General features: G+C 52.6%; 1 protein-coding gene across 3 annotated transcripts in view; it reads left to right on the top strand.

The window, feature by feature from the left end:
* The window catches only part of NUP210 (nucleoporin 210), a 156,619-nt gene that overhangs the window by 123,308 nt on the left and 20,844 nt on the right, over nucleotides 1-12,467 (top strand). For all 3 annotated transcript variants that reach the window (XR_011994302.1, XM_072720204.1, XM_072720203.1), the window contains exons 21-28: nucleotides 2,482-2,610; nucleotides 3,895-4,022; nucleotides 4,112-4,247; nucleotides 5,795-5,857; nucleotides 6,026-6,205; nucleotides 8,306-8,386; nucleotides 9,449-9,580; nucleotides 10,646-10,804. Coding sequence is in view for 2 of the 3 variants with exons in the window: in XM_072720204.1 (XP_072576305.1) it covers nucleotides 2,482-2,610; nucleotides 3,895-4,022; nucleotides 4,112-4,247; nucleotides 5,795-5,857; nucleotides 6,026-6,205; nucleotides 8,306-8,386; nucleotides 9,449-9,580; nucleotides 10,646-10,804 (1,008 nt within the window). In the remaining variant the exon portion in view is untranslated. The remainder of the gene's footprint in view (nucleotides 1-2,481; nucleotides 2,611-3,894; nucleotides 4,023-4,111; nucleotides 4,248-5,794; nucleotides 5,858-6,025; nucleotides 6,206-8,305; nucleotides 8,387-9,448; nucleotides 9,581-10,645; nucleotides 10,805-12,467) is intronic.

Here is a 12,467-nt window from a genome sequence, read left to right as displayed (position 1 = left end):
TGTGCAAAATGGTCCTTTTGAAGGAGAGAAAAAAAGAAAAAAAGCCTGCCATGCATTCCCCTGCATGGGTCTATCAGCAGCCAGTGCAACATGTAATTTCGTGGTGCTGTGAAGGACGTGCCAGCTCCTGACAGCAATAACTTCTGCAGGAGGATTAGATTGGAGCCTTAAATTCAGTTTTCAAAGAAAGTTCTCATTTCTCTCTCAAAATTTAAATGTGCTTTTGTTGAGGGAAAAGGAATAAGCCAGGGTGAATCGTCCTTGGCAAAATGGGAGGCCTGGTGATTCCCAGGCGCCTACTCCCCAGCCCTTATTTAATACCACACTCGGGTTGGCGACGGCTCAGATTGCACGGGCATCGCAGTGGAATACCATCATGATTTCCGCTCTGGGATCTTTGTTAATCGACTTTTAAGTCACCGTGTGGCATAACTTGGGCACGCCTCATCTGCATTGAGGTGCCCTTGAGCTTAGTGATACCGGCAGTTTCCAGCATGGCCAAGCTTGTGACTCCTCATGCCCCCAGCTAACTGTGGGCTTGGGCCTGCCCTGGCTCTGGCCTGTTGCAGGCCCTGTCCTCCCCTGCTCACAGTTCCATTGTGGTTGCTAGAGACGTCCCACTCTGGGAAGTGGCAGAGTGTGGTTGAAGGAGCCTTAAACTGGGACCTTGGGCACCTGGGTTTCCTCCCCAGTGCTGCCCCTTTGAGGCTGGGTTCCCACCCTGTGTGGGCCTCAGTTTCCCCATATGTGCATTGAAGGAGTTGGACCAGAATCAACGCTTCCCAAAGAGATGAGGGTCCATGGATTTATAGACTCTTTTCTTCCCCCTAGAATTTCTAGGTCTTAGCAAAGCTAAAATTAAAGCTAAGCAAGCAGGCTGGAGTGCCAGGTTTCTTTGCTGTAACTACAGTGACCTAGAGCTGTGACCCTGGATCTTGGTCTAATCAATACGTGTTTATTGGGGGGTGAGCCTGTGCCAGATGCTAGGCCCAGTCCTGAGGCCACAACCTGTGGGAGGACGGACACTAGACCGTGGGCTCTGACATGGCTGAATTACATGCAGTAAAGCTGCACCAGGAGAAATGAGCGGAGGTAGTGAAGAAGCTTTCTTTAATTCGGGAAGACTTTCCTGAGGAAGGATGCTTGAGCAGAAGCCTGAAGGATGAGAAGGAGCCAGCAGGTGAACACGGGGTTTGGGGGGGGAAAGCCCCAGGTTGTTAAGACAGGCTATGTGGTCCTGAGGCAGGCAGGCGCTAGTTGGCATTGAGGAACAGAGCAAAACTGTGTCTGGAGCCTGACAGTAGTGAGGGACCGTGGTTTGTAATAACATGAGAGCCATGGGCAAGGGCCAGCTCGTGCCAGGTTCTTATAGGACATGTTAAGGATTTGGACGCCCTCTCTGGGCAGTCTTTGAAGGGTTTTATGCTGGATATGATGTGATCACATTTGGCTGTCTCCTTAGAGCCAGAAACCTGTTCTCCTTCCTTCCCTTCTGCCCCAACAGGTTCTTGGTATCAAAATTCTAGCTTTGCAAGCACCTATTCACTATAACTCACCCTTCTCCCCCCGCCACCACCAAATGACTATAACACCACAAACTGCAGCTAGCAAAGCCAGGGCCGGACAGAGATGGGAAGCAGCCCTCTAGACTCCCCCACCAGCTCCATGGTTTGCCCCCCACCTGCTGAGCCCCCAGACCACCCAGTTGAGATACATGCCTAAGCAGTACCGCACATCACTGCTAGTCTCTCTGCAGCATGAGACAGTGAGTATGGTACAGCTCATCTGGGGAGAGGTGCTTGTGAATGTGGGATCCCAGAAGCAGATAGGGCAGGAAGGAGGTTTAAAGTGGGGGGCAAGGAGTCTGCAATGAAGACTGGAACGCAGTGGCTCAGGTATGTCCATCCTCTCAGTGTTCATGAGGTCTCTGCTTCAAACATGGCTGAGGCAGAAATGAACATCAGGATGAATGAGACTCACAGAGCTCACACTTGAGACCATGGTGGTCTCTGGGGTCCCTTGACAGGTTCTGAGATTCTGTGGGGTCAGATTAAGACTTGTGAGAGCTGAATTCAGAAAGGAGCTACGTCATGTATAACACTCTACTGTTGCCAGAGCTGCTGGGCAGGTGGCCTGCACAGGGAACATGAAATCCTGGGTTTGAACCCTTGTTCTACCTCCTAGTTGCTGGGTGCCTCGTGGCCACAGACTGCCCTCTTTGTGCAACTTACATTTTTTCCTTCTCACAAATTGCACCAAGTTGAAGTAAATGCTCTCTGGGATCCATCCCAGCTCTACCATTTTACATTGCAGGCCCTTCCCCTGGCTGGCAGCAGGGGCTCCTAATGAGGAGTAGATGGGGCAGTATTTGGGTTAGGATTTTCTTTGTGTGCTGCTTCTGAGCCTTGGTCTGGAGGTCTCCTGGAGACCCTGCCTCATGGGTGGTGGCCCGAAGGACTGAGCCCCTCTCCAACCTCGCAGGTGCACCCTCTGTTCCCGGGCATGTCGACCATCATGATCCATGACCTGTGCCTAGCCTTCCCGGCCCCGGCAAAGGCAGACGTGTACGTCTCAGACATTCAGGAGCTCTATGTCCGCGTGGTTGACAAGGTCAGTAGCAGCTTCCTAAATACGGCCCCTCGCTGCTGGTTCACAGAGATGGGGAGAATGGTGAGGCTGGGAGAGTTCTTTTCCTTGTGCCCTTTGCTCTTTCTCCTGGCTTCTGAGTCTCCGTACCCACCTCCTGAGTGGCTTCCAGCAGATAGTGCTGTCTCGCCTCGGTCCCTCCGTGTGCACAATGTAGAGCGAGCTCTGAGGCTATACTTCTTTATGCCAGTTGCCATCAGTAAAGCTCAGCTATAAATCCTGCCCGAAGTTGTTTCCTCATTAGCCCCAACTTGAGACTTCCTGACCTCTAGCTGCTGTAGGTTCCTGATTGTGAATTTTCTCCCTGGTACATGGATTTTGGATTCTTGGCAATCTTAGTGGCAAGTGAATAAAATGCATAAATGCCAATGCTTTTGTAAAAGGAATACATAATAGATCTAAGCTTTTCTTTAATGTAAAGAGGGCATTTTTATTGCTCCAAATACCTGAAGGAACTACAGGTAGGCTTACAGAGGTTGCTATCAGGTTCCTATTTTTTGGACTGGAGAGGATAGTTAGTAATTAAAAGGGGAATGTTTGAGCTGCTTAGAGTACTTGAAAAGCCAGTATCCTCTTAGCCCCAAATATTCCTTCTGTGGTCTTATTTCCTGATCAGACTTCTGTTTCTTCACTGAGCATTTCTGACTCTTCATAGTCTAAGGTTCTTCCTGTATGTATTATATGCTGCCAGGTGTGAGCTGTTTGGTCAATGAGCACTTATTGAATGCCTACTGTATGCTATTCTGGCCGCATCTTATCACTGTAATTAGATTCTTAGCTCTTTAAGAGCAGGGAGTGTAATTTATGCGTCCAAGTATCCCCCAAGGCCCCTTGTATACAATAAACACTTAATTGATTTTCATTTGTTGATTGGCTGATTGGAGCTCATGCTGGGTCTGTGGGTTGGAGGTCATAGACGCTTTAGTAGAAAGCCTTAGAGTGCCACAGGTGATAGCATTAGTTATTAAAGGCCATCCTGAATAAAATATTTTTTTAAAAAAATTGTAAAAAGGGGATCCCAGGGTGGCTCAGCAGTTTAGCATCTGCCTTCAGCCCAGGGTGTGATCCTGGAGACTCAGGATCGAGTCCCACGTCGGGCTCCCTGCATGGAGCCTACTTCTCCCTCTGCCTGTGTCTCTGCCCCTTTCTCTCTGTCTCTCTCTCTGTCTCTCATGAATAAATAAATAAAATCTTTAAAAAAATTATTTAAAAAAAGGCCACCCTGAGTCTCTGTCCCCCGTGATACAGGTGGAGATTGGGAAGACAGTCAAGGCATATGTCCGTGTGCTGGACTTTCACAAGAAGCCTTTCCTGGCCAAATACTTTGCCTTCATGGACCTGAAGCTCCGAGCAGCTTCTCAGATCATCACGTTGGTGTGAGTCCCCCCGGGGGTCAAAGGAGGCCATCTCAGGGACAGCACTGGCAGGTTCTGGGGAGAAGTCGCATCCCTTCCCTCTGTTCCAGGGCCCTTGACGAAGCCCTTGACAACTATACCGCCACGTTCCGTGTCCATGGTGTGGCCATCGGCCAGACCAGTCTCACTGCGACTGTGACTGATAAAGCTGGACAGCGGATCAACTCAGCCCCACAGCAGATTGAGGTAAAGCGGTTTCCCCTCCCACCCTGTGGGATCAGTCCAGCGTGCATGCACTTGGAGTAGGAAGTGTGTCATTTTTGTGATGGGCTAGGAGTTCTAGGGGTCATCCAGGAAGTTGCTGTGGAGAACCCTTATTAAAATCTATGCCCTGTGATGTCCTCTGATTAAAAGGGAACCATCCTCAGTCCTAGAGGCCTGGGGAGGCAGCACCAGAGGGAGGGGGCCGGGCTAATTGAATCTCCCTGTGGGACGTGGGGGAGGGCATGGTGTGGCTCAGAGAAGGGGGGCCACTTGTCACACAGTAGGGTAGTGGTAGACTAGCCTTTAAACCCTGAAGTGCCAGAAAGGAGTGGCTGGGAAGAAGCTGCAGACTTATTAGGCTCACGTGTAGAAGCACGTTCTGGTAGCCAGTCTGAACTGACCCTGAGACAGTGGGCTTTTCTGGTGGAAGCTCCTGGAGCTGGCAGGTCCTGGAGCAAGCAGGGAGCTCTGGAGTACTCTCCATGTGTGACTTGGGACTGTCTTGTGGCATCAGGTTCTCATAGGAGCCTCCCAGTCCCTGGGGCCAAGGCAGCCATGGCCAGAAATTCATGTCCAAGTTTCTCCTTCTGCTGCAGCCCTCAACTGCTTGCCTCCTGCCAGCGTCCACCACAGGTCTTGTCTCCACACCGGGGCTAGAGACTTGATATTAAACTGTTCTGGTGCTGGTGGTTGTGGTTTGTGCCTCTGGACGCAAGGGTTCCTTTCTTTTGCTGAAGAAGAATTCATTTCTACCTATAAATAGCACAGCCCTACAGAGACTAATCCTTATGCACAAAGCAGCCCCTTGGCCGACTGGCATATTCGTTCACCGTACAGGCTCTTCCTATGCTCCTGCTAGGCGGGGACTGTGGGGGAGGCAGGGGGAAGAGGTTGGGCTTTCCGTGCGGCAGAGACAAGGGCATCCTTGTCCCTGCCCGCTCCCCAAGCCCCTCTTTCTTCATCTGAGAAGTTTGAAGGGCGTTGAAGAAGATAACTGTTCACAGGCAACTTCTCAGTAGAAATTGGAGAAATTCAGTGCAAGGAGGAGAATCTTGAAGGCAGTGGAATGTGAACTTTGACAAACATCAGAATCCCCTGGAGGACTTGTTAAAACACAGATTTCAGGACCTCCCCCATTCCAGTTCCATAGATTAAGGTGGGCCGGAGAATGTGTATTTCCAATGGTTCTCAGGTGACACAGCTTGCTGGTCAGGGGACCATGCGGCGAGAACCACGCCCTAAAGGGGGCGTCTTACATGAATAAGATGTGTTTATTTTCATGGGGTTTCACGTCTGGCAAAATGAATGGCTGCAAACAGCAGAGCGTGTCCCCAGAACCACAGATCCTCAGGCCCACGGGTAGGCTGAGACCCTCAGGCTCCTCCAGGCTCCTCACCAATCCCCTCCCACAGAGGAGGGATGTCCAGGCACCAGGTGTCCCTCTCCTTGAACATATTCAGGGTGAATTCTGCCCGGCTGTGTAAGCTTGGAACACAGTGGCCCCTTCTTTCTTGTGTTTCCACATGCAGGTCTTTCCTCCGTTTAGGCTGATTCCCAGGAAAGTGACGCTGATCATTGGGGCCATGATGCAGGTAGGAGCCAAAGGCCTTGTGCTTGCTCACTGCCCCCACCCCATGGCCGCCCCGCCCCCGGGGGGGGGCATCAGAGGGCAAAGATGGAGAGCTCGGGGGGTGTCGATGCCCTCGCCTCTGAGGGATAAGCAGGGGCTGATTGGACAGTGCTGTTTCTCCCCACTCCAGATCACCTCAGAGGGCGGCCCACAGCCCCAGTCCAATATCCTCTTCTCCATCAGCAACGAGAGCGTTGCCGTGGTGAACAGCGCAGGGCTGGTGCGGGGGCTGGCTGTCGGCAATGGCACCGTGTCTGGGGTCGTACAGGCTGTGGATGCTGAAACCGGCAAGCTCGTCATCGTGTCTCAGGTATTGCGCGTGGGCTCTGCTGGCCATGGCTGCTTCCAAATCCTCCCTGGACTGGGGCCCACTAGTGATGGGGTGCACTGCTCCCCCCAGCAGCTGGTGCGCTGGTCAGCTATGATGGCAAGGAGGTCTGTTTACTCTGGTTTCTTTTGTTGTTGTTGATTTTTTTTTTCTTTTAAGTAGGCTTACGCCCATTGTGGGGCTTGAACTCACGACTTTGAGATCAAGAGTTGCATGCTCCACTGATTGAGCCAGCCAGGCACCCCGAAAGTTGGTTTCTAAGTCTGATAGTGTCACTTGTTTCCCGGGAGTGGGCACTTCGTTGGGCTCTGGAAGGGAGACAGGAGATGAGTCTCCACTTCCTGAACAGGGCTCAGAATGTTCCTGTTCTTCTTGACATGCTTTGCCTGTGGTGACTTGTGGAAGCATCTCTGAGGAAGCTGCAGTGGTCACCAGCATGCCAGAAATCTAGGCTCTAAGAGAGAGTCATTTTGTGTAACATGACTATTGGACAGTCTTTTCGGAACCTGTCACCTTGTTCCTTGTCCAGCATTCAGGGCCCCCCCTAGAAGGGGTCCATGAGCTCCCCCAACTTCTCAGCATCTGAACACAGGGCACCCAGGAGAGCAGGAGCGTGCACCATCCCAGGGAAGGGGAGGCAGATGCATCCTCCTCCCTGAGAGGCTGACTTTGATCCGACATTGAATTCATTGATTTACTCCCTTTTGCAGGAGTTTCAGTGTCTCTGCAAATATCCTAGTTAGACCACAAAGTCTTTTTGAATCATGAAGGTAGCTGCCCTGGTTTTACCTATCGATTTTATAAAGACGACAAGAAGGTGTTGGGAATGTGAAATCTGTCCTGTGGCATTGAGCAGGATTCAGATAGACATCCTGAAGAATAAGATGAAGGACCAAGGAGGCCTTGCTTTTTTTTTTTTTTTTTTCTTTTCTTTTTTTTTTCCTTTCTAAAGAAAGGATTATGGCTTCAGGAACTAGCTTATTTTTCTTCTCCTGGGGGCCCAGGTGGCTGAAATGGCAGCTGGCTGGAACTTCGGCCAGAGGGGCAGGCAGCCATGCATTTCCCTTCTGGCCACTTCTCTTTGTGATCTGACCTTGCTGGGCCACCTCTCTCTCTGTGTCTCCCATCTGGTGGAATAGGAGAGGAGCTGGTGGTGCCCCTTGGCAGATGGAGAGGCTGTGCTTCCAGTTCCATCTGAAAGCCATCTTCTTGAGCCTAGGTCAGCAGGGGCCCAGCTTGAGGCCCATGTGTCCACAACGTGTATGGGATTTCTGCTCAGAAGTCCCCAGTTTGGACAGTCCCATCTGTTCAAACCAGGTCACAGAATCAGCACCCATGGCTGAGGTAGGGGCCAGGATGGATACAAGGAGACTGGGCCATGGAAAAGACAAAGAGAAGGAAGAGGATGGGTGTTTATTGAGTACCTGTTGAATGCCAGGCATTAGCCCAGGTCACAAGACCCAGAAGGTGGGTGCAGTATGAGCAAACACAAAGAAAGCTTAAGGGTCTTAGTAGCCTGGTGTCAGCTAGTCAGTAGCACTACAAAGAAGCCTAATAAAGTTAATCTTTGACCAGATGAATGGGAATATAGACTTCAGAATGAAAGAGGATAGATACACAGTCTGCTCTAACCAGACTCTATCCGTGTCTACATTTGTCACAGTACCCTGCTCACATACATAGAGAAACATGCTAGATTTGGGGTTGGGAGGATCTGGAATCCTGTCCTATGAGGGCCACCCAGCTTAGAGAAGAACAGTCCCCAGTCACTGCCCCCAAGTCTCCGTGGTACTGACCTGGAGCAACTGAATCAGATAGGTCTGGAAGCTCAGAGGACCAGGCTGGGACCCCTAAGGGAACAGGAAAAACAGTGGCCAGATCTGCATGGGGTGAGCCACCCACAAAGCCAGGCTGCCTTGGGAAGAGGAACATCGTGTTGGGCATCTTGTGAGTGCCTACTAGCCAGGGGATGCTGAGCTGGCCTTGGCAAGATCCTCCTTGGAGGGGGCCCTTCATGAAACAGCCATTGTGAGCACATAGGCCCTACTGCGGCCAGCCTGAACTCCAAAACCCTTTCCCTAGGACCTCGTGGAGGTGGAGGTGCTGCTTCTCCAGGCCGTGAGGATCCGTGCCCCCATCACTCGGATGAGGACGGGAACCCAGGTGAGGCGGGAACCCCTCTGGCCCTTCCTAGCTGTGCTTGCTGTCTGAGCAGCCTCTTGGCAGGTCTTAGGCTCAGAGTTCTGGTTCAGGAGGAGCTTGGGGGGAGTGTTGCTAGGTCCCTGTTCCCTCTCCTGCTCAACACTTGCTTGTCCCTGGGCTCAGCTTCAGCTTTAGGAGCTTTGGTTGCATTTCCTGCTCCAGACCCCCCCAGGTACTTGGGGTTTTCTGTCTCTCGCGCAAAGCTCCTTGTCTGCAGAGCATTTGGCCCTCTCCAGTTCCATGTTGGCACGATTACTGAGTGACGCCTTTGCCCCCCACCCCCGTACCCCTGAGTCTGCCACCTTCCCACACCTAGAATAGCACCTGGCACATAACAGGAGCTAAGGTTTATATGGTGTGTACTCTACTCTGTGCTTTTTGTGCAGTAATTCCTTTGATGGTCATTAACAACCCGTGAGGTAGCTACCCGTGTCACCTCTCTATTATAGATGAGGAAATGAACGCGTGGAAAGCTTACGGCCTCTGCCCAAGGTCACACAGCTAGTAAGGGATGGAACTGGAGATTGGCCCAGGCAGCTGGGCATGAGTCTGTTCTTAGCTTTTCCAGTATTCCCATGCATGTTTTCCCTAGTAGTCACTCAGGAAATACAGATTGATGGAGCCTGTGAATCCCATCTGTGCCCCCTTGTCATGAGCAGGGACCAAGGGGCAGGATGAGCTGTGCTACTCAGGAGGCTGCAGGCTCCCTGGAGCTCTGGGGGGGGTCCCATCACAAAGGGGGGGTGCTATCAGCCAAGTGAGACATTGTCCACAGCCCAAGGATACTGCGCAGAGGGGCCGGCTCTGTCTCCTATCTGATCATTTGCTGTTCCCACCACCCTTCCCACATCCGTGCTGGGCTCATCTCTGGTGAGGGAAGAATGGGATGCAGCTTCCCATGCAGCGGGGAGATAAGAAAGTAGCCAGGCAGTGGAGAGGTAGTTCAGGCAGTGCCCTGGGTCTCTGTGGGGCCCCCTGGGCTGCGGGACCCCGGTGGTCATGGGCCCGGCTCCTCTCCTACAGATGCCTGTCTACATCACTGGCATCACCAACAGTCAGAACCCTTTCTCCTTTGGCAATGCTGTGCCAGGCCTGACCTTCCACTGGTCCGTCACCAAGCGGGACATTCTGGACATCCGGGGACGACACCACGAGGTAACTGCCCTCCCCCCAGGGCCCCCTCCCCACCATGTGCACCAGTGTCCAAGGCGCGGAAGGTTATCCCCATATCTGTGCACATGATGTCTGCATCCTGGCTCCCAGGCTGGTCCTGGCCCCGTTCTGTGCCCTCTTAGGACACCTAGAAAATGCTGCCAGTGCACCATCCTCACCTCGTGTCCTTCTTCCACTCCTAGTCCTCTCGTGTCCAGGAATATGGGCTCCCAGCTTCCCTCCTCACAGCCCGTTCCACTCCAAGCACACACTTGCCAAACGCTACAGTCAGGGTTTGTAGGAACCCACCTCAGAGGGCAGCCCTGTGGGGAGGTCACAGGAGTTCCGGAATATCACAGGGCCTTCTTGGTCAGGTCCCTGCTCTGTAACTTATGACCTTCTCTCTGAGGAGATGCCTGGCAGTGCTGGGGCTTTCTCCAGATTTACCCCCGAGGGCAAACTCCCCTCTGCTTAGCCCTTCTTAGAGGGACCCTGGCCTTTCCCTGGTCTAACCCCCTCTCTGTATTGACCAGAGCCCATATATGGGAAGGGACTTGTGAGAGTCACCCAGTGAGCCAGGGAGGAAATGAGACAGGGTGCCAGCCCTGGTGACTCCAGTCTGCCACCCCCAGTGGACCTTGGTCATGCAGGACCCAAGTGGGGGTGGGTTGAAGAGGTTTCTTCTTGTCTTCCCTGTCCAGTGGGGAAAGGGTGGTTGGGAGGGTCCTGTCCCCAGTACCAGGGGGCTTCCCCAGACTGTTCCCATAGCATAGACATCTCACAACAGCAGGGCTTTTTAGGGAAACACTGCCAAGCCTACCATCCCTCTTTGTTCATTGCCCAATCCACACACTAAAGGCTCTGAGAAGGCCTGCCTATCCACCCAGATTGACCCAACATGACCCACATGCACCTGTGAACCGCGTGTTGCTGCGTGCTGCACTGGTGCTGGGATTAGCAGGCCCCGGCCAGAGCAGGGAGGCAGCAGCCTTCAAGGACAGGCAGGCAGCTGTCGGGGTTACTGGGGCCCCAGGCCCTCCCTGAGAATGTGTTTGGTGTCTGTCCCAGGCTTCCCTCCGACTGCCATCACAGTACAACTTTGCCATGAATGTGCATGGCCGGGTGAAAGGCCGGACCGGGCTGAGGGTGGTGGTGAAGGCTCTGGACCCTACAGCCGGGCAGCTGCATGGCCTCACCAAAGAACTCACCGACGAGATCCAAATCCAGGTAAAGGGCAGGCAGGTAGAAGCCACTGCTAGAGGGAAAGCGAGTGCCAACCCAGGGGCCCTCCCCCGCCCAGGGGCCATCGGGGCCCACATTCACCCTTCTACCACCCTGTACCTGATGACTTCTCCACCTGCTGGGGTCAGGAGCCCCTAGATGGGGCTGCCCGAGGGCATCAGCCTGGGGGTGGACGGCTGGCAGGCCAGGTGGAAGGAGCTGCGGGTACAGAGGCCTGGGGTCTGAAATAGCTTGCTGTATTCATTCCCCAAATAGCAGATAATTCTGCGCTTGGAGTCCGAGGCACCTTCATGGTAGAAAGAAGCTGGGAAATCGTGAGTGGGACTTTCATTGAATTGTCTGTGTTTATTTCACAAATGCTCACAGAGCACTTTAACAGAGGCAGACCCGCCTTCCCCTGCTTCCCAGTATTGTCTCACCTATGAATTGCTCCCGTGAAGCCAGCAGGGCAGGAGCCCTGGGTGCTGCTGCTGGATTATGAGCCTGCAGCCTGAGGGGTATGGGTCAAAGTGCCCCCTCCAGGTCACAGTGAGTGAGTGGTGAGCCCTGGAAGGCCTGGAGGGCTGTGCTGTGTGATGGCCTGGGAGACAGTGGGACCCATCGATTCACAGGTGGAAACCAGGCCTCAGAGGGGGAGGGGCGCTGCTCGGAGCCCCCAGGGGTACGCCACTGAGTCAGGACCTAGAACCCACCAGCTCTTCTCCCACCCAGGGCTCAGCACCTGTGTCTCTCTCTCCACCCTGCTTCCCAGTTCCCCTGTCCTTCGAGACCCATCTGTAAAGCTAGGGAAGTGACAAGTTGCTTCTGAAGAGCATTTTTAGCTTCAAGGGCCCCATTCTGCTAATCTGGGACTCAGTAACCTCGGGGTCTCCCTAAATTGCAAAGAAAACCTAAAAGGGGCTTTTAAATATCATGAGAAGAGAATCAGATTCAAGCCCCTTCTTCAAATGAAATAAACCATTTCTAACCTAGACACTTACCTCATCAGGGGTAAAGATTATCAAAGAAAGGAACACCCATTTCAGCAACCCCCTCACCTGCCTGCGTGCATTCGCGCGCATGTGCACACACACACAGGTGCACACAGATACAGACACTCCCAGACCTGTAAACATACATACACATGCAGAGACAGACACACACATACATGGGTAAATATAGATACAAATACACACAAATATATGTTCTTTCCAGTTAAAAATAAAGTGAGATAATGTCTGGTGTCTCTCAGGATTAAAGATGGGGCTTTGCAGCTCCCAGATTCTGTGACCTCACTTGAGTCCCTTAACATCTTTGGGCCTCAGTTTCCCTAGCTGACAGCCATTGGAGGTTTGAGCACATTGGAAACTTTGAGAGGCTGGATCCAGCCCATAGATGTATTTGCTTTGGCTCATCCAGTGCTCTGAAACGATTTTTATTTGTTGCCAATATTTAAAAATAGGAAGATGTTGTATAAAAATCCGGTAGGCAGCTTGTCCCGAAGCCACAGCGTCTTGCCACGTGGCTGAATGAGCAGATGAGAAGCAGCCTCCCCCCTGATGGAGCTGGCCCCACCACTCCCCCCATTGGCCCCCCAATGGTGAGGCCACGTGTCTGTCACTGTGTACCTGGTGCTTGCACTGTTGCTTTTCTTAAACTTGAGTTAACA

This window comes from Vulpes vulpes, chromosome 9, assembly GCF_048418805.1.
Source record: "Vulpes vulpes isolate BD-2025 chromosome 9, VulVul3, whole genome shotgun sequence".
Lineage (NCBI taxonomy): Eukaryota > Metazoa > Chordata > Mammalia > Carnivora > Canidae > Vulpes > Vulpes vulpes.
This window is presented reverse-complemented; position numbering and strand designations above follow the sequence as displayed.